The sequence below is a fragment of the Brassica oleracea genome, chromosome C6 (assembly GCF_000695525.1).
Source record: "Brassica oleracea var. oleracea cultivar TO1000 chromosome C6, BOL, whole genome shotgun sequence".
Classification (NCBI taxonomy): domain Eukaryota; kingdom Viridiplantae; phylum Streptophyta; class Magnoliopsida; order Brassicales; family Brassicaceae; genus Brassica; species Brassica oleracea.
The window spans coordinates 38,919,685-38,938,118 of record NC_027753.1 but is presented as its reverse complement, the minus strand read 5'-3'; the positions used below and the strand labels follow the sequence as shown (position 1 = coordinate 38,938,118).

General features: G+C 36.2%; 6 protein-coding genes across 7 annotated transcripts; 5 read left to right on the top strand and 1 right to left on the bottom strand.

Annotated features, from left to right (window-relative positions):
• Window positions 1–173: 173 nt before the first annotated feature.
• On the top strand, window positions 174–2,800 carry LOC106300876 (probable sodium/metabolite cotransporter BASS1, chloroplastic). The gene is made up of 7 exons (XM_013737133.1): window positions 174–768; window positions 1,296–1,389; window positions 1,480–1,513; window positions 1,588–1,642; window positions 1,931–2,014; window positions 2,082–2,369; window positions 2,448–2,800. Exons 1-7 carry the CDS (start codon window positions 277–279, stop codon window positions 2,598–2,600), a joined length of 1,200 nt encoding a protein of 399 aa, XP_013592587.1. The 5' UTR covers window positions 174–276; the 3' UTR covers window positions 2,601–2,800.
• Window positions 2,801–2,891: 91 nt separating this feature from the next.
• LOC106300877 (protein SRG1) lies at window positions 2,892–4,294 on the top strand. Its single transcript, XM_013737134.1, has 3 exons — window positions 2,892–3,201; window positions 3,271–3,843; window positions 3,916–4,294. The coding sequence occupies exons 1-3, from the start codon at window positions 2,956–2,958 to the stop codon at window positions 4,171–4,173; spliced, it is 1,077 nt and encodes a 358-aa protein (XP_013592588.1). The 5' UTR covers window positions 2,892–2,955; the 3' UTR covers window positions 4,174–4,294.
• Window positions 4,295–5,076: 782 nt separating this feature from the next.
• On the top strand, window positions 5,077–6,675 carry LOC106299101 (receptor-like serine/threonine-protein kinase At1g78530). The gene is made up of 5 exons (XM_013735240.1): window positions 5,077–5,275; window positions 5,341–5,688; window positions 5,807–6,064; window positions 6,157–6,290; window positions 6,378–6,675. The coding sequence occupies exons 1-5, from the start codon at window positions 5,140–5,142 to the stop codon at window positions 6,555–6,557; spliced, it is 1,056 nt and encodes a 351-aa protein (XP_013590694.1). The 5' UTR covers window positions 5,077–5,139; the 3' UTR covers window positions 6,558–6,675.
• Window positions 6,676–7,329: 654 nt separating this feature from the next.
• On the top strand, window positions 7,330–8,063 carry LOC106299687 (glucan endo-1,3-beta-glucosidase). The gene is made up of 4 exons (XM_013735736.1): window positions 7,330–7,406; window positions 7,499–7,527; window positions 7,606–7,843; window positions 7,957–8,063. Exons 1-4 carry the CDS (start codon window positions 7,352–7,354, stop codon window positions 7,986–7,988), a joined length of 354 nt encoding a protein of 117 aa, XP_013591190.1. The 5' UTR covers window positions 7,330–7,351; the 3' UTR covers window positions 7,989–8,063.
• Window positions 8,064–8,379: 316 nt separating this feature from the next.
• LOC106301071 (solanesyl diphosphate synthase 1) lies at window positions 8,380–10,948 on the top strand. 2 transcript variants are annotated; one of them, XM_013737379.1, is made up of 6 exons: window positions 8,380–8,910; window positions 9,039–9,166; window positions 9,246–9,373; window positions 9,446–9,549; window positions 10,043–10,170; window positions 10,240–10,948. In XM_013737379.1, the coding sequence occupies exons 1-6, from the start codon at window positions 8,697–8,699 to the stop codon at window positions 10,786–10,788; spliced, it is 1,251 nt and encodes a 416-aa protein (XP_013592833.1). In that variant the 5' UTR covers window positions 8,380–8,696; the 3' UTR covers window positions 10,789–10,948. The 2 variants fall into 2 exon arrangements, with proteins under 2 accessions (XP_013592833.1, XP_013592832.1); XM_013737378.1 differs by having other exon boundaries at window positions 8,382–8,910; window positions 9,033–9,166.
• Window positions 10,949–13,505: 2,557 nt separating this feature from the next.
• On the bottom strand, window positions 13,506–16,308 carry LOC106299559 (putative F-box protein At1g67390). Its single transcript, XM_013735633.1, has 4 exons — window positions 16,019–16,308; window positions 14,246–14,875; window positions 13,980–14,153; window positions 13,506–13,874 (listed from the first exon to the last, which is right to left on the bottom strand). The coding sequence occupies exons 1-4, from the start codon at window positions 16,289–16,291 to the stop codon at window positions 13,566–13,568; spliced, it is 1,386 nt and encodes a 461-aa protein (XP_013591087.1). The 5' UTR covers window positions 16,292–16,308; the 3' UTR covers window positions 13,506–13,565.
• Between the last annotated feature and the right edge of the window lie 2,126 nt (window positions 16,309–18,434).

The window sequence follows — 18,434 nt, the reverse complement described above, 5'->3', positions numbered from 1 at the left end:
TTATGGTCACTTGTGACTGAATTAAACTTAGAGAATATACCATTTTGATTTGATTTTATGTTGATCGTTAAACATTTAAAGCGCGCTTATAATACGAAAGGGAACGATTTCTGCAAAACTAGTTTAAGCGGGGTACAGCAGAGAAATAAGTTTTACACAGGGACCATTTTGTAAAAACTAAACGTGGTAAGATCACGTGATGGCACGTGAGTAGGTTTCGTCTTCTTCTTCGTTGCTCCGATCAGAGAATCGAATCGCCGACGACGGAGAAAAAAAATGGCCTCCTCCGTGGTTTCTCTCTCTCTGACAACGCCATTGAAAGCGAGCTCCTTTCGCAAGTACAATCTCACTCCGCTGCCTTCTCTACGTCGCATCTCTTGCTGCTCATCTCGCGATATTACTCTCAAGTCGCGTTACCGAGTGGCTCTTCCTGCTACGTGTAAGCAGCGGCGAAGCGTTGAGCTTTTGACTCGCTGCGGCGTTTCGTCGAGCGACTTTCCTGCTGAGAAAGAGAAAGAGAGGAGCTTTGGGGAGTGGGTCGAGTTTCTGGGAGAGGCGGTGTCGACGGCGTTTCCGGTGTGGGTTTCTCTCGGGTGTTTGCTGGGGTTGGTGAAGCCGAGTGCTTTCAGTTGGGTCACTCCGGATTTGACTATCATAGGTCTTACTATCACGATGCTGGGGATGGGGATGACTTTGACTCTCGATGATCTTCGTGGCGCGTTGAAGATGCCTAAAGAGCTCTTCGCTGGCTTTGTGTTGCAGTACTCGGTATGGTTTGGCTCTCGCAATGTATAAGTTATAGAGAAAGATGAGATCTTTAAGGAACCAGTGTTGGTGTCTGATGATGTTGTTGAGTAGTTTGTGGCTTTGGTTGAGCTCATGATCTTGGTGGTTCAAGCGAATTAATCAGATCATGATTTTGCCTGAGATGGCCTTTTTTGTAATTACCAATTCTTTGGTTTGGGATGGTAGTGTTAGAGCTTGGATAAGGTCATAACTTGTTGGGGGAATCATGCTGCAGGTCATGCCGTTATCATCATTGACCCTTGTTGGGAATCTATAAGTTATACAAAAAGTTAGAATTGAAATAAGGAAAGATGAGATCTTTAAGGAACCAGTGTTGTTATCTGATAAACATAATCTCGTGGAGTAGTTTTTGGCCTTGCTTGAGCTCATGATCTTGGTGGTTTAAGCGAGTTAATCAATGCATGATTGTGCTTGACCTAGCCTTTTTGTAATTACCACTTCTTTGTGTTTGGATAATGTCCATAACTTGCTGAGGAATCATGTTGCAGGTCATGCCATTATCAGCATTTCTAGTGAGCAAACTCTTGAATTTGCCATCACATTATGCAGCCGGTCTCATATTGGTTGGTTGCTGTCCAGGCGGTAAAAACCACATTCTTTTGCTTGATTTGAGTTTTAGAACATTCTTATCCATTCATGTTGCGCCTTGATACTTTTTTCATTTATTTGAAGGCACGGCAAGTAACATTGTCACCTACATTGCACGGTGAGTAATTCGAACAAAAACAATGTTTGTTATTATACAACTGTGTAATCTCAATTTCTTTGTTCATGTTACAGTGGGAATGTTGCACTATCAGTGTTGATGACAGCAGCTAGTACTCTTTCAGCTGTGGTTAGTTTCGTCTGTTTTGCCATACTTCTTCTAGAATAAGGCATCATAAATATTCTCTCCGTAAATTTTCGTTTCAAAATATTGTTTTAGAATTTCAATGCAAAATTTATTAACAATATTTTCTAGTTTCTATTAGTTGAAATATGGTTAGTTGATATTTTTATTTTGGAAATATGCAAAATTAAATATTTTCTTAATCTATGTGCATGGATGCATGAACCTAAAAATGACAAATTAAATGAAACAGAGGGAGGGAGTAATAATCTTTGTCTCCATTCTGTTTTCTAGATCATGACGCCGCTTCTTACAGCTAAGCTAGCCAAACAATACGTCGCAGTAGATGCTCTCGGACTAGTAAAGTCAACACTACAGGTTTGGTTGGTTCAAAGCTAGTTTCTATGTTTGCAAGTTTGGATTAACTAAACCTTTCCTGTCACAGGTGGTTCTTCTCCCAGTGCTGGCTGGTGCATTTATGAACCAGTACTTCCAAAGAGTGGTGAAGTTTGTTACTCCTCTCATGGCTCCAATCGCGGTAGGAACGGTCGCAATTCTCTGCGGGACTGCGATTGGTCAGAACGCCTCTGCCATACTCGCTTCAGGGAAACAAGTGGTCATGGCTTGTGTCCTTCTTCACGCCTCTGGATTTCTCTTTGGCTATCTGTTCTCGAGGTTACTCAGAATTGATGTGGCCTCGTCAAGAACCGTCTCTATCGAAGTTGGCATGCAGGTAAGTAAACAGTTTGTGAGTAAGCCAGCTGTTTATAACTGAATCTCAACTGAAGCTTTTTTTTGTGTAATGGTGAAGAACTCGGTGCTTGGACTTGTTCTAGCGGCAGAGCATTTTGGGAATCCGCTAACTGCAGTACCGTGCGCTGTTTCTAGCGTCTGTCACTCCATCATCGGTAGCGTCTTGGCTGGAGTCTGGAGACACGGTTCCCCAAAACAGCTTGAAGACTGAGTCAGGACCGTTTAGTTAAGTTTGTTGAACAAAAAGGTTTGGTCTTGTAGAGAGCTAAGAACTCTTAGTTAGCCCTGGTTAAGTCTGGTCTCTATTCTCTAAACATTAAACGTTTTGTTTGTAGACTAGTAAGCGATGAGCTTTGAAAAGCCTATTATGTAATAATAACAACACATGTTAAGGGCATTTTTGGAAATTTACAGTCATCTTCTCCAAATCGGTTTTCTCTTCTCTTTCTCTCTGCCCTGACTTACACTTCTTTGTTTGGTTTCTTGCTGATAATTTGGTTGTTGGATGGATCAAAAGTTCCAAGCTTTGTTTCTTTGTTTTCGTTGTTTTGTGTGGTAGAAACTCTATGGAAGCAGAAGGAGAAACACAGTGGAGCTCTCTGCTAGTACCTTCTGTTCTAGAGATCGCCAAAGAGAACACTGTTCCTCCGAGGTATCTTCGGTCTGAACAAGACAAAACAGAGACTTTAGATGATTCTTGCCTAAGCTCAAAGCTCCCAGTCATCGACATGCAGCGCTTGTGTTCTGTCTCCGCCATGGACACCGAGCTAGAGAAGCTCGATCTCGCTTGCCATGATTGGGGATTTTTTCAAGTAAACTCTGTTTGAATCTTTGTATTAATATTTATATTTAAAAGCTCTCTTACTTGAATCTTTATACAGCTAGTCAACCATGGAATAGATTCTTCTTTTCTTGAAAAGTTAGAGACAGAGGCTCAAGACCTCTTCAACCTCCCCATGGAAGAGAAGAAGAAACTGTGGCAGAGAAGCGGCGAGTTCGAAGGGTTCGGACAGGTCAACATCGTCTCCGAGGATCAGAAACTTGACTGGGGAGACATGTTCATCCTCACTACTCAACCAATTCCATCGCGCAAACCTCACTTGTTCTCCAAGTTACCTCCTTCTTTCAGAGAAACTGTGGAGACTTACTCCTCTCAAGTGAAGAGCTTAGCCAAGACTCTCTTTGCGAAAATGGCGTGTGTTCTTGAGGTCAAACGAGAAGAGATGGAAGATCTGTTTGGAGATGTTTGGCAATCTATCAAGATCAACTACTATCCTCCATGTCCACAACCGGATCAAGTTATCGGTTTAACTCCACATTCAGACGCTGCAGGTCTCACGATTCTGTTGCAGGTGAATCAAGTGGAAGGGCTTCAGATCAAGAAAGATAACAAATGGGTTGTGGTGAAACCGTTACCAAATGCTTTAGTTGTTAATGTTGGTGAGATCCTAGAGGTAAGAGGATGCAACTTATAACTCCTCAGATGCTTTTGCTTTAGTTGTTAATGTTTTGTTTATTTGTTAAAGATCATAACGAATGGGAGATATAAAAGCATAGAGCATAGAGTGATGGTGAATTCAGAGAAAGAGAGGTTATCTGTTGCTATGTTTCACAGTCCGGGGAAGGAGACGGTGATTGGTCCGGCGAAAAGCCTTGTGGATAAGCACCAGCAGGAACGTTTGTTTAAAAGTATGAGTACACAAGAGTTCTTTGACGCCTTCTTTGCTCAGAAGCTCAATGGGAAGTCACACCTTGATCTTATGACTTTGGACCCCTCATCATGAAAACCATGTTTCCAACTAAAAACATATGGATCTTTCTTACAAGTCTGTCTCATATTGTAATGAAGAGAATCTTCTTGTTCTTCCTCTTGTCATTTAGGTCATAATAATACAAACACAGGTTCAAAAATCAGGTAAATGGTTTATAACCGAAAAGATTTTCCTAAAATTCGATTTAAATTGGTTTAAATTATCATAATTTAGTTTAAATTGCTCTAATGTGGTTTAAATATGTTTAAATTGGTGTAAATCGGTTAAATCAAGCATCAAGATTAATGAAAATCCACTAATTTTTATGATTTCTCTTTTTGTATATCAATTTTTTTTTAATTCATTAAAACAATTTTATAATTACAAAAACTAAAATATTGAATATAAAAACCAAATATAAAAATAAACTAATTATTTGTTAATGCTTAGGTTCCCTCTAGATCCGGAATAATCCATCTTATCGCTAGGCATATACAAAACGCTTAGTTATCCCTTACCAATTTTTTGTAACATTGATATAAACACTCTAATTAAGTCTGTTTTAAGCACATTGTAAAAGCTCAGAGTCAGGCTCAACTTGATGTTAAACATTACAATTTGCAATGATTTTCATTTTACTGATCTTGTTTTAGATGCAGAGCACAAATTCAACGACAAAAGCTAGATAATAGCTGGTAACATACCAATTTTCATGAGTGCTTTTATAACATTTTTCTTTTCTTTTTTTGCATAAAGTGTGTACATCACATTTAATGTTTTCAACAAAAGCGGATGTTCTTTAATAATAGAAACTCAGTTTTCATTTCATACGTAATAGTAACATTATGGATATAGTTCATATGTGGCGTGTTGAAAGGTTGGTGAGGATAAAAAAAAGTTGTAAACCTACTTTCTTTTCTTGTGTCCATCTCCATAACCAACTTCTTGTCTTGTCTTCTTTATCTTTTCTTCATTCAAAGGGGTTTGTGAATAGAAACAATGGCTAATGCAAAGGAAACAACTCTTTACATAACAATCTCTGTGGTTGCTTTTGTCATTGGTAAGATCATAATAGCTCTTCTTCTCTACAAGAGATGGAAGAGAAAACATACAGTTCATGAAAATGGATTTCCAGGTAAAATCTAGCTTTGATTATATATAAATGGTTTCTATAGTGTTTTGATTTATGTAATTTTTCAGTTAAAGGAGGAGGGAAGATGGTGATGTTTAGGTCTCCATTACTAAACTCTGTTTCCTCAGACTTGTTTATGAAGAAGACACATAAGCTAAGTAACAAAGACATTCTTGGTTCTGGAGGATTTGGAACTGTTTACAGACTAACCATCAATGAGTCAACAGCTTTTGCTGTGAAGAGGCTAAACAGAGGAGACTCTGAGAGAGACGGAGGGTTTCATAGAGAGTTAGATTCAATGGCTGATATAAAACACAGAAACATTGTTACTCTCCATGGTTACTACACCTCTCCACATTTCAATCTCCTCATCTATGAGCTCATGCCTAATGGAAGCTTGGATTCTTTTCTACACGGTACGTTGAAAATGAGGAGGATTAAACACAAAAACGTGTATTAGATAGGTTTCTTGAGTCACAGGTAACTTGTATTCTAGCTATTTCTTGAGCCACAAGTTTATTTTTCTATTTGCAGGAAGAAAATCTGGAGATGGGAAGGTTTTGGATTGGGCGGCGAGATTAAAAATCGCGGTTGGAGCGGCTAGAGGGATTTCTTATCTTCATCATGATTGCATCCCTCATATTATCCATAGAGATATCAAATCTAGTAACATACTTCTTGATCATAACATGGAAGCTAGGGTTTCGGATTTCGGTTTAGCCACTTTGATGGAGCCAGACAAGACTCATGTCTCAACGTTTGTTGCTGGAACGTTTGGATACTTAGCTCCTGGTTTGTACAACAACTTAGATTTGTTGAGTTCATATCCATCATAACAGAAACTTAGTATTGGTTTTGTTCATGTGTATGTGTGTCTAAAACAGAGTATTTTGATACGGGTAAAGCTACAATGAAAGGAGATGTTTATAGTTTTGGAGTTGTACTTCTTGAGCTTTTGACCGGAAGAAGACCAACAGATGATGAGTTTTTTGAAGAAGGAACAAAGCTTGTTACGTGGGTAAGAAGTTATTCTGCTGTTTCATTGTTTTAAAAGGTAAATTATTACTCTAGTTCGGTTCCTAAGGACGTCGTAATTTGTATGCAGGTAAAAGGAGTGGTGAGAGATCAAAGAGAAGAGGTGGTGATAGATAACAGGTTAAGAGGATCACCGGTTCAAGAGATGAACGATCTGTTTGGTATGGCGATGATGTGTCTAGAGCCGGAACCGGACGTTAGACCGACCATGACCGAGGTTGTCAAATTGCTTGAATACATTAGCCTTTAGAAATGTTCTTTCTTATGATTCCTCTCTGACCAAGAGCTCGTGAGTGTATGTTTTTAAGAAACTTAGGTTCTAGATTGAACCAATAATATTTCAGTTCCAAAATAAAAGTTGCACTTCGAGACTCGCTTCTTTGATAACTGGACTGGAAAGTCAAAACGTAATTTAAATATTACAAATCTATAATCTTTTTCCCGAGGAATAAAGGATTATAAACAAAAGCATGTATATTATACATACACCAACTAAGTATTATACTAAGATGCTCGTACAAAGTGAGCATTGGATCTAAACATTACCCTAATTTACAGCTCAGCTCACGTTTTGATGTCTCGTTATTTATTTGACGGTGATCTCTTTTATGTTATTCTCACACATTAAACCTTGTAGATGAAATACGTGGAGACTATTTCTTAATTTAAATAAAATAATTTGACAAAAAACATTCTATAGAAATTTAAGGATATCAAAATATTTCTAGTGTAGTAACTTATGGACATATCTTTTTTGTGTGTGTTTTAAATGGCCAATTACATAAGATTGAATATTATTCTTTAGGTTTAACTTTAAACCAAAACCGACATGATCTCTAACAATACGGTTTATACTGTCACTTTTGCTAAAACTCTTACTTTACTTGTAAGCAATTTGCTGGATTATTCACCTCAAAAGCGTGAAAACATAAACTAAAAAAATCTATTTCTTTAAATGAAAATTCACGACTGATCACTTGCTCATCATTTATATATACAAAAGATTTGTAGAAGAATTCTCACTCAGAAAAAAACCCAAACAACATGGCTAAAGCATGGATGTGCCTTTGCTTCCTCATCTTCTTCTACCTCTCGTCAGGTACTCAACCATCTTAGTGTACTTACTGAATCTTACGTTACATGTCACTAGTTTTACTTAACAGTTTCATCTTGGTATTCTTTTCCTCCCAGAAATAAACTTTGTCAAAGTCAACGCAGAGGTATATGCTTAGACTAGTTATCATTATAAGTTAAAACAATGTTTGTTCTTCTTACTCAAATGAGTTTTGTGGTTACAGATGAAGACATGGTGTGTGGCTAAACCTTCATCGGATCAAGCAGCACTTCTAGATAACATAAACTACGCATGTTCTCATGTGGATTGTCGCGTTTTATCGAGTGGATGTCCATGTTACTCCCCCGGTAATCTCATAAACCATGCTTCTGTCGCCATGAATCTTTATTACCAAGCTAATGGAAGAAACTATTGGAACTGCAATTTCAAGAACTCTGGACTCATTGTCATAACTAATCCAAGTGAGTGGATGTCCATGTTACTGCATCTCTTTCTTCTTCTTCTTTCTAAAACAAATATTATAGAAAATGTCAAGACTAAAATTTTCGTTCCCCCTCCCCCTCCTTATTTTCAGGCTATGGAAACTGCTACTATGACTACAAATGAGCGAAAGTCATAAGACTTCATACGTCTTTGTTACAAGAAATCAAAGGAGCATGTTTTACGAGTTTTTAATCTTAATTATCCAAAATTCAAATTTTTGATATTTCAAGTGTTAAATGTTTAGTTATTGAAAGTTTATTCAGTATGACTTGAAAGCCAATACGGTCAAGAAATAGTTTAATGTAAAGTTTTCAGAATTTAATCATTCACAAGACTTGAAAAGCAAAACAAAAAGAAAATTTTAAAACTTGGGAGCCTGAAAACGTTAATAAGTATTAATACAAGGATCTGAAAATAAAATAAAAGGATAATAACACGTGGCAAGATCTCAGCTTCAGATAAGATAAGTGGAGACGATGAACTCTGTTTCAATGGTTTCCCTCTTCTCTTCGCCTTCTGGTATTGAACAAAAACGAATACAGTCGTCTCTCTCGTCCTCTCAAAATCTTCGCTTCCACATGTGGGCTTGTTTGGTCCACTCGAATCTAATTAAACCACCCCACTTGTTTTATTTTATTTTTATAATATTAAAAGTTTGTATTTTTTTAATACTTTTTTGGTTGTAATTTTTCCATACACTCAAATCTCTCGGCGGAGAAAAAGAGTTAAGCTTTTTTTTTTCATGTGTTAAAGCTTCAACCTTTACACAAGAGCTTTGATAATCCTTAAGTCATTTTAGAGCTTAACTTGATTCTGGGTTCTTGTGAGAGAATGATGACATCGTGTCGGAATATAGACTTGGGTACGAGTGTGCTTGATCTGATCTCATGTGGCTGTGGTCGTCGTCAGTTTCCCAAAACTGTTTGTAAGATTGGTATGACGAGAAGCTATGGCGGCGGCGGGAATCTGCTGTTTATCCGGCGTGACGTGGGGAGGAGCTGCAAAGCTGTGCCGACAAAACCCCCAGAGATTTCTTTGGTCAACGGTAAGAAGTTTCTCAGATGTCTAGAAGCTCATGTTCTTGTCTCAGTCTCACTTATTGTTATTACAAATTTGTCCCTTGTTATGCTTTTTATGCGCTTATTGAGAAATGATGATGTTCTGTAGGAATAGGTGAAGCAGCTAAAACGGTGAGTTTTGATTTGAGGCAAGAGTCGTCATCAAAGCAGCCTATTTCATTGGTGAATCTGTTTGGGGTTGTAGCTGATGATCTTCAGACGTTGAATGATAATCTTTTATCGGTTAGTATCCGGATAAAACTCTTTATTTTTTTTTCTTCTTTTTTCGGTGCTTGAGATTGAGTTGTTGCTTCTTTATTAGATTGTTGGTGCAGAGAATCCGGTTTTGATATCTGCAGCTGAGCAAATCTTTGGAGCTGGTGGTAAAAGAATGAGACCGGGCTTGGTGTTCCTCGTATCACGAGCCACAGCAGAGTTAGCTGGCCTAAAGTAATAATCTACACACTTGTGTTTTGTGTTTTGTATCTGTCTTATAGCATGGAATTGATTGTTTTGATGCAGGGAACTTACAATGGAACATCGGCGTTTAGGTGAGATCATTGAGATGATTCACACTGCAAGCTTGATACATGATGATGTGTTAGATGAGAGTGATATGCGCAGAGGTGAGTATTCATTCATGTTTCATATGCTTACTGGAACAATGTTTAGTTCGGTTGAATATCTCTGTTAGGGTTGGGGTTTTGAACCGAACCGAACCAAAATTTTTGGTTAGGAGTTTGGTTCGATTCGGTAGTTTTTTTTAGAAAAGTTCGGTTTTTGGATCGGTTCGGGAATCAGTTATTTTGTTCTTTTTTTCTTTCAAGTTATAACCAAACCATACCAAAAATTCGAACGAAACTAACCAAATTTCAAACCGAAATAACCTAATTTAAACAAAATTAGCCGAATTTAACCCAAATTATCCGAAATTGTAAAAAAAATAAACCAATATATAACAAAAAATCAAAAAAGTTGGTAGGATTTTCAAAAACCGAACTTTATTCCGGGTTAATTTGGTAACATTTATGTTGAACTGAACTAACCAAAAACTGAACTACCCGAACCGAATTACCCGAACTACCGGAAGCCACAGGCCTAATCTCTGTGTAATGACAGGAAAGGAAACAGTTCACGAGCTTTTTGGCACGAGAGTAGCTGTACTAGCTGGTGATTTCATGTTTGCTCAAGCATCATGGTACTTAGCCAACCTCGAGAACCTCGAAGTTATCAAGCTCATAAGTCAGGTACTTTAACTAGTCCACAATGTCACAGAGCTACGAAATCTCATTTCACTAACTTATCATTGTATCCAGGTGATCAAAGACTTTGCGAGCGGAGAGATAAAGCAAGCATCGAGTCTGTTCGACTGTGACGTTACTCTAGAAGACTACTTGCTCAAGAGTTACTACAAGACAGCCTCGTTGGTCGCCGCAAGCACCAAAGGAGCTGCCATCTTCAGCAGAGTCGATACCGATGTCACAGAACAGATGTACGAGTTTGGGAAGAATCTTGGCCTCTCTTTCCAAGTGGTCGACGACATTTTGGACTTCACTCAGTCGTCAGAGCAGCTAGGGAAGCCAGCAGGGAGTGATTTGGCTAAAGGTAACTTAACCGCGCCTGTGATTTTCGCTCTGGAGAAGGAGCCGAGGCTGAGAGAGATCATAGAGTCTGAGTTTTGCGAGGAGGGTTCTCTGGAAGAAGGGATTGAGTTGGTGAGAGAAGGTGGAGGAATCAGAAGAGCACAAGAGTTGGCTAGGGAGAAAGCTGATGATGCTTTGAAGAATCTGCAGTGTTTGCCTCAGAGTGGCTTCAGGTTGGCTCTAGAAGAAATGGTAATGTTTAATCTCGAAAGGATCGATTAGTTAGAAGATATGATTATTATAGTACAGTAAAGCAATACAGAGATTTGTGTACACATTAATTGGCTGCAATACAGAGATTGTGTTGGCAGCAATTGTCACTTGAATTTCAAAAAGTAGTAACACACTTGGAATCCAAGGAACCCCTTATCTTCCTTGCTCATGATGTGCATACTGTATATGACTATGTGAACTCCAACCATACTTCTTTTTGAATATGATTTGCCAAAACTTATGTTTTTTATTTGATGTATGTTACAATAACCTTAGCAACATCTTCTTGTAAAAGGTTTTGGACTCAAAGAAACGATGATGCTTAAAGAATTTGATCGTCTCACCGATGATTTGAAACCCCATGGACCCTGGTGGTTACTTGCCCGTGTAGTTAGGGTCAGGATTTGACCATTGGTACAACCTGTGGCTGAACCTCACAACCACAATAGGTATAGTCGACATCACAACGTTCAACATGAAACTCATCTAGAAATACCTCAAGCAGGGTCGTGTAATAGCAAAACATGTGGAGCAGTTAGAAAAGGGTCCAAGTTTACAAATAAAAAAGACCAACTCATCTAGAAATACCTCAAGCAGGGTCGTCTAATAGAACATGTGGAGCAGTTGAAAAAGGCCAGAGTCTACAAATGAAAAAAGATCAAGAATTGTTTTAAAAGTAAAAATATAAATTATAGTCTAAGCTTTAAATTTTTAGATAAATTACTAAATTTAGAGTATAATTTCTAAGCCTGGGCATTTTACTCGGACCCGAGAACCCGAACCGAATTTTTTTGACTCGATCCGAAACCGATCCGATCTTTTTTTCTATTGGGTCTTGTTGTGAAGGATCCGCGGGTCTTGGACCCGACCCGATCCGAACCCGAGATTCGAGTGGAGTACCCGAAAACCCGAAACTTTTAGTATATATTAGGTATATATATATGGGTATTTGAGTTTAATTTTGGTATAATGGGTACTTTTTTAAGTTTCAAATTTTAGTTTTTGGGTATGGTTTTGGGTTTCAGCTAAAAATTTAGATTTTCAAAAATATAATTCGGATAATTAGATAAAATTTCAAATATTTTTCATGTCCTTGGATCAGATTTTAGATTAAATTTCTCATATTTTTCGAGTATTTAAATTTTTTCCGGTATTTTCTATGTGTTTTAGGTTTTTTTTTTGGTTGGACCCGACATGACCCGAACCGAACCCGATCCGTAGCCGAACCGAATCCGAATCGACAAACTCTAATTACCCTATTGGGTCCAAACTATCTATGACCCGACCAGATCCGGACCCGAGAAGACCCGAACCGATCCCGAACCGAGAATTTCAAATTACTCTATCGGGTCTTAAACTCTTAGATCCGAAGGACCCGCACCTGCAACGATCCGACCTGAACCCGACCTGAGGACCCGAATTCAAGAGCCTAATAATTTCAAAAGAGACATCAAATATATATAAATAGAGCTATAAATTTTTAAAATTATTTTATTACATGCTAAATATACTTTTAATAATTTTTTTGAACATGACCCTTAACTAATTTCAAAATGGCGCTGACCTCAACTGTTAAACTTTGCTAGAGCTTTAGTTAAGATTCTATAGAGAAACCTTAGCCATGGATTTTGTATTTGAATAGATTCTATGTATAGCATCTTAATACTTACTAGAGGAATTTTTTTTGGGGTCAAAACTATAGGAAATTTTAAGAAAGAAATTCTTATAGATTTATTCCTTCAAAATAAAATTAAACATGTTATGTTTTTGATAATTCAATTAAATTAAATATAAACTAATATACTTCACTGAATAATTAGATAAATTTAATACTACTCTAATCAATCAATTTAAAAAATCGTAGTCAGGAAATATTTATTATTTGATTCAATCAAACTATTATTATAAATGTATAGATTTATTAATTTATAAATTAAGTTTTAAGGTTATTTAAGTTTTTGTACATTTTCTGCTTAATGGGATGGGACCTTCAGAATCTACTGCTTTCCAATAAAATCTTTAAGATACATAACGTAAAAAGGTTAGAGACTTTAAGAAGCGTTTAAAAAAAAAAGTGAAATGAAATTGCTGGCTGATGTCATGGGAAGAGAGGCGTTACGAATTTTGGTTTTAATGGGTCACTTTTTATTGATGTAAAAAAAAGGTGACTTTTTTTATTTTTTAATAGTTCTATAGAAAATCAATTAACGAAAAGTTTGTAACGTTTTCTAAGCCGTGAGTGTGAATAAATGACTTCTAACCAGATGAGGCGTTTTTATGCATTTTTATTTCATACATTAAAATTAAAAAGATAATGTAATGGAGCTATGTATTCGATTTAGTATAGTGATATACATGTAATGTGTATTAGTGTAGAGTTTGTAGAACTTTCTTCTAGTACAGAAATTTACTATACTATTACCTACTCGTTAGCCCTTACGATTACTGAATAAGTATATATGTACCCTAACTTAACAAATTAACAAGCACATAGGTTAAAAAAAAAAAACAAGCACATAGGTTAAAAAAAAAAAAAAGCACATAGGTTTTGTCAACTCATGATAGATAATCCCTTTTCACAAATCATATTGAGCAAGTCAAGAACTCAACAAGACAATAAGATAGATAATAAGATAATAACCAACACTCGAATAAACTTCAAGTTAACTCAAATAACATCCCAAATATCTCAAACATAAAAAAGAAATACCAAAGCAATACTTGAAACCAGACTCGGAAGAGTTCTCTAGTTATATAGCCAATGGCTAGATTCAAACAACAGATCATCAGGACATCACGATACGAAGGTTCTCGTGACCTTTTGGAAGCTCCTTTAGCCTGGCTATTGCCGCTTCAATCTCTAACTTCTTTGCTGGAGAAACCGACGATGGTTTAATCATCATACACCTTGCTACCGTCCCTTGCGTTATCATACGCGAGGCTAGCGCAAACTCTTCATTTGAACCGCTAAAGTTAGACAACCATACAGTATATGCTCGGAACTGAGCGCTGGGAAACGGTTTTGTATCTTCCCAAAACGTGTTCTGTGTATTTCCAATGGAAGACTCACTTTCTTTCCTAGCAGCATTGTTACTCTATATAAGCAAAAAAAAAATAAACATATGTGTCACTCCTTTAGATATATAATGGCTAATTCTATATATGATCATGTTCTAATTTGAAACATAGGATGGACATACCTTAAACAAAATCTCAACTTCTTGCATGTCTCCAGGCCATGCAGCTAACACTTGTTTGAGCATCTTAACTTCTTTTGCATTAGTTAAGTCTACACTCACTGACATTGATGCAAACATTTTCATACCATCGCTGGATCCGTTCATCATGATCTCATGTCCAATGCTTGCTTCCCCCTGACATTCATATATATGTCAAAATTGTTTACTATTGATACCATTTATTTCTCTATCAAAATAGTAAAATAGCATACAAAAGAAATATATACCTGATGGGGGCATGATATATAATAGCTAGTGTGAGGAAAGAATTTTCCTGTTGCCCAATAGTTTCGATTAAAATGGAGTCTAGGGCTTGCAATGATGAAGTTCTCCATCTCACACGAGAGAGATCCGATGGAGAGGATATCTAGGCTGGGTGAAGACACCTCAACGCCTTTTATCCTAGAACAGGATAGATATAAGAACTTTAGGTTGTGGTTATCAATCTTCAGAATACCATCTTTCCTGTGGCAAGTGATTTCTAGTGCAAGCACTTCGAGAGAAGTGCAAGCCACAAGGACTGCATTAAAGACTTCAACCTCGGCAGAGATACCAATCAGTTTGAGATTCTTTAAATTCCAGCAATCGTAGAAAACATGTGGAGCTTTTAAGTTGTACTGGCTTAGCGAGAGAGATGTGAGGCTTGGATGGGAAAATGACCTAGGAGGAAAGTCAAGCGTGACATTGGATCTGTTGTTTGATTTCAAACCGGGAGAAAAGTTTCCAAGTGTGAGATCCATGGTGTGTTTCACATTAACCAGTGACTGAATCCAAAACTGCAGCATCCCATTTTCACATTGGCGTGAGTCATGGTAGATTGTGCATCTTTCCAGATGGCCACAGTGATCATTTATAACCTACAAAGCCAAAGAATTATAAGACAGGTTTTAGTTCAGTATCTTACAATTAAATTGCAATAAATTTACCAAGAAAATAACTCTTTAAATCTGATGAACAATACACTAACTACCCTATATGTACTGGACTTTGCAGAAAAGGGATACGTAATTGTATACTACTATACTTTAAAAATTGCATATCGGATTATGAATCCACAATTTTTGAATTATGATAGATAATAATGTATACCTTTCTGAATGCACGTATTACTTCTAGGTGTAAATGGAAATAGATCATGTTTACTTAGGTTTACTATTCACTACAACAACAACAACTGACTGGAGTGTCTCATATATCTTGATCATATAATATAAAAAACAAATATGTTCAGTAAAAAAAAGTATTGCCCTTAATCTTTTATAAAACCATGAATTTCAAACCAAAAAAATTGTAATATATTTGGTGTGCCTTTTTTTATAATACAAGTGTTTACTCTATATGAAAAGAGCAAGAGATCATGTCTTTCTAGATTTCCTATTCATTATCATAAGAATTCGATAACATGTATTAGATCTCAAATCTATTGATCTTTTATAGAAAAACACAAATCTGTTGATATATAATTTTAAAAAATCAAATATTACGCGCGAAAATACATCAGTCTAGATCTTCAGTGGAGGCGCGAAATTTAAAATAAAACCGAATATATTTGATGCACCATTTTGAATGCAAAAGGCAAGAGATCATGTTCATCTAGATTTCCTATTCACTACAATAACAACTTAATGATGTAATCATCAATATCAAATCTAATGATTGTAAAACTAAAAATTTAAAATTTTCGCGCGAAAAACTGTTAACTTCAATCTTTCATCAAAATTCAAAATAAAATTCCACCAAACATTTTTGATATCTACAATAAGTAGAAACTCTCTTTTCAAGTGCTGCTATTTGATCGTAGAGAAATGTATTGATAGGTTATAACAATCAACAAACAAAATCTCATCGGTTATCTTAAGTGTTCATTAGATAGTTAGCACCAACCAACCTAGTCCATCAATCTTAGAACCAGATCTTTTTTTTTTCTTTTGGTCAAATCTATTCATGTAATTTGTTTCTTCAAAAAAAATATGAAAAAATATTAAGGAAAAGAAATAGACTTTTGTCACTGAATTAGCTGCTTGATGAGAAACACCCGGCAAAAGAGTTGTGGCTTTTGCGATCTTTCGCATGTCCAAACATAGATGAGACGTCTTCTTCCACACATTCACCCATCTTTTCGCTAGAACACTTGTTCTAATGACTTCTTCCGTCGACAAGTTTGATAAGATCTCAAGCAAGAGATCGTTTGAGAGTTTACTAATATAATCATCAGTATTGACCAGCTCGACATGCACCATCTCTTCTTTTGTGGATGATAATGATTTATCCATTGATTGGACCACTAGAGGCGGATGTGTTATTGTGAATAGACTGATTTTTTATTTGAGAGACTCTTAGAGCATTTTTATAGGTGACAAGAAATGTGAGTTTTTCAATAAAATATAAAAAAAAATCAGAGAAGAGATAAAAGGAGGAGAAACGTAAACTCTCACACAATTTTAAGAAACCACTATGACATTTGTCATTCTCTGATTAGCATTATTGTTTATATTAAAATGTAATCACATAATAAAATTAATATAGTTAATGATAAGAAAATCTAAATTTAATGATGCTCTTACTATGTAAAAGAAAAGAGAAATAATTATGTGTTTGATGTAGTTAATGACAATGAGATAAAAAAAATTAATTAGAGACACAAAAAAATCTAGCGTTGTTATTGTAGGTAAAATCCTATGATTCTTATCTTTTATTGTTTTCATTTGCACAATATCTGCCATTTGAAATATGGAAATAATTAATTTTCTCTTTTTGGTATATTATGTACCCAAAAAGTTTATTTGCAAAAAAAAAAAATCAAAATTAGTACATCAAAGTATATAGTATAAAATTATGTGATTGAAAGGTACTTTAGATGTTATATATATACATAATGAGATAAATAAATCTTGGGTAGGAAAGAAATCAAAGGATATACCTAACTAATTTTGACTATGTATTCTAAAAGTTGAATTTTTACTTTTAATAAAGTTCAACTAAATAAAAATTTACTCAACTCGGGTTTGCAATTTAAATGTCGCATAATCTCTTTAGAAGATTACACTGAATAGAATGCAAAATTTATATGTAATAAAAATTATAAAGCATTTAGTGTGCTTTGCCAAAGAATGATCAAGTGATGTAGAGAGAACTTTAACGATGGTGCTTTAATGGGTAACTAAACTGTCAACTTTATGTTTCCAATCACTTTCATAAAACATGAAGTTCACGCACGTACTCTTCATATTCAAACCTCTAAAATTACACATTTTTTTACAAATACAAGAATGTTAAGTCAATTCATCTCCAAAACAATTTTACAATAGATGTTATCTATTTTGAAATCTGTTATCTAAACCAAATAATTATGAAAGACATACAAACTATAATCCGACTATAAACTTTGTGATTCAAACCACTTCCTCATCGCACCCCCATTAGTGAAATTTCTTTAGTCACAAGATAAGTCTCAAGCTAAAACTCTTCATCACTTCAGTTGAGTCCATCCTTTGATACTGTTTTCAAATATCGGACATTGTTTGGTTGAATTAAGGTCACTTCCTATTTAGCAATTGAAAAGTTTCACTACAAGAAATCAGTCATATAGCTACCGATTTTTTCGTAGCTAGAGAGGAAAATCCGTAGCTATAATGCAAAAGGCGACCGATGGCTACGGATTGGAACCGTGGCGTCAGTATCGACGCTAAACCCAATCTGTCGCCATTCCGTAGCTTGCTAGCGACGGATTTTGCGAGGAAACTAGTTGTAGCTATTAGCGAGGGCATGGTTACAGAGTGTTCTGTCGCGCAATAGCAACAACATTGCTACAAAGTGTTCTATTGCTATATTTCTTCAGCTAAGTCATAGCCATATAAATAAATAAATTAAAAAAAAAATCATAAAACATTTTTGAATTAATTCATTAAAATTATAATACAAATATGGTTTATATACATCTTACATATATAGACATATATATCACGCGCTCCGTCACACGCTCTGTCACACGCTCCGTCACCGGCTCATCCACGCTCCGTCACCGGCTCTTCCAAGCTCCGCCCTTGCTCTTCCACGCCTCGCCACCGGCTTCGTTACTCGCGGAGTGGCTGAAGCGATGACTATAACTGAAGAAGTCCTTTCTCGTGCTTCTGTTTCGTGCCTCCGATTTGTAATGCCATCACACCACCACTTCTCCTTCCCGTTTCATCACTTCTGTTTCCGTTTTTTTCAGATTTGTACACGAAAAACGAATCCATTAGACATAAAAATGATGATTAAGAAAGAAGAATAAGAGAAATGGAAGAGGAACAAGAAAAAGAAGTATCAATAGTATTGACGAAGATGAAGATTAGCAAACCTGTGAGAAAGGAAAAAATTGATTAATCTGAGATGTTGATGCTGAAGAGATAGAACGATGTCTGTGAGAAAAAAAAA

Excerpts from the sequence above, each read along its gene's own strand:
- LOC106301071 (XM_013737378.1), top strand. The coding sequence starts at position 8,697 with ATGATGACATCGTGTCGGAATATAGACTTGGGTACGAGTGTGCTTGAT. Across the intron at positions 9,167-9,245 it reads TGAATGATAATCTTTTATCG|ATTGTTGGTGCAGAGAATCC; the intron begins GTTAGTATCCGG and ends CTTCTTTATTAG. Across the intron at positions 9,374-9,445 it reads GCAGAGTTAGCTGGCCTAAA|GGAACTTACAATGGAACATC; the intron begins GTAATAATCTAC and ends GTTTTGATGCAG.
- LOC106300877 (XM_013737134.1), top strand. The coding sequence starts at position 2,956 with ATGGAAGCAGAAGGAGAAACACAGTGGAGCTCTCTGCTAGTACCTTCT. Across the intron at positions 3,202-3,270 it reads ATGATTGGGGATTTTTTCAA|CTAGTCAACCATGGAATAGA; the intron begins GTAAACTCTGTT and ends ATCTTTATACAG. Across the intron at positions 3,844-3,915 it reads ATGTTGGTGAGATCCTAGAG|ATCATAACGAATGGGAGATA; the intron begins GTAAGAGGATGC and ends TATTTGTTAAAG.
- LOC106299687 (XM_013735736.1), top strand. The coding sequence starts at position 7,352 with ATGGCTAAAGCATGGATGTGCCTTTGCTTCCTCATCTTCTTCTACCTC. Across the intron at positions 7,407-7,498 it reads CTTCTTCTACCTCTCGTCAG|AAATAAACTTTGTCAAAGTC; the intron begins GTACTCAACCAT and ends TTTTCCTCCCAG. Across the intron at positions 7,844-7,956 it reads CATTGTCATAACTAATCCAA|GCTATGGAAACTGCTACTAT; the intron begins GTGAGTGGATGT and ends CCTTATTTTCAG.
- LOC106299101 (XM_013735240.1), top strand. The coding sequence starts at position 5,140 with ATGGCTAATGCAAAGGAAACAACTCTTTACATAACAATCTCTGTGGTT. Across the intron at positions 5,689-5,806 it reads CTTGGATTCTTTTCTACACG|GAAGAAAATCTGGAGATGGG; the intron begins GTACGTTGAAAA and ends TTCTATTTGCAG. Across the intron at positions 6,065-6,156 it reads GTTTGGATACTTAGCTCCTG|AGTATTTTGATACGGGTAAA; the intron begins GTTTGTACAACA and ends TGTCTAAAACAG.
- LOC106300876 (XM_013737133.1), top strand. The coding sequence starts at position 277 with ATGGCCTCCTCCGTGGTTTCTCTCTCTCTGACAACGCCATTGAAAGCG. Across the intron at positions 1,390-1,479 it reads GGTTGGTTGCTGTCCAGGCG|GCACGGCAAGTAACATTGTC; the intron begins GTAAAAACCACA and ends ATTTATTTGAAG. Across the intron at positions 2,015-2,081 it reads TAGTAAAGTCAACACTACAG|GTGGTTCTTCTCCCAGTGCT; the intron begins GTTTGGTTGGTT and ends TTCCTGTCACAG.
- LOC106299559 (XM_013735633.1), bottom strand. The coding sequence starts at position 16,291 with ATGGATAAATCATTATCATCCACAAAAGAAGAGATGGTGCATGTCGAG. Across the intron at positions 14,876-16,018 it reads CAGCTAATTCAGTGACAAAA|GTTATAAATGATCACTGTGG; the intron begins GTCTATTTCTTT and ends TTGGCTTTGTAG. Across the intron at positions 13,875-13,979 it reads AAGTTGAGATTTTGTTTAAG|AGTAACAATGCTGCTAGGAA; the intron begins GTATGTCCATCC and ends TTGCTTATATAG.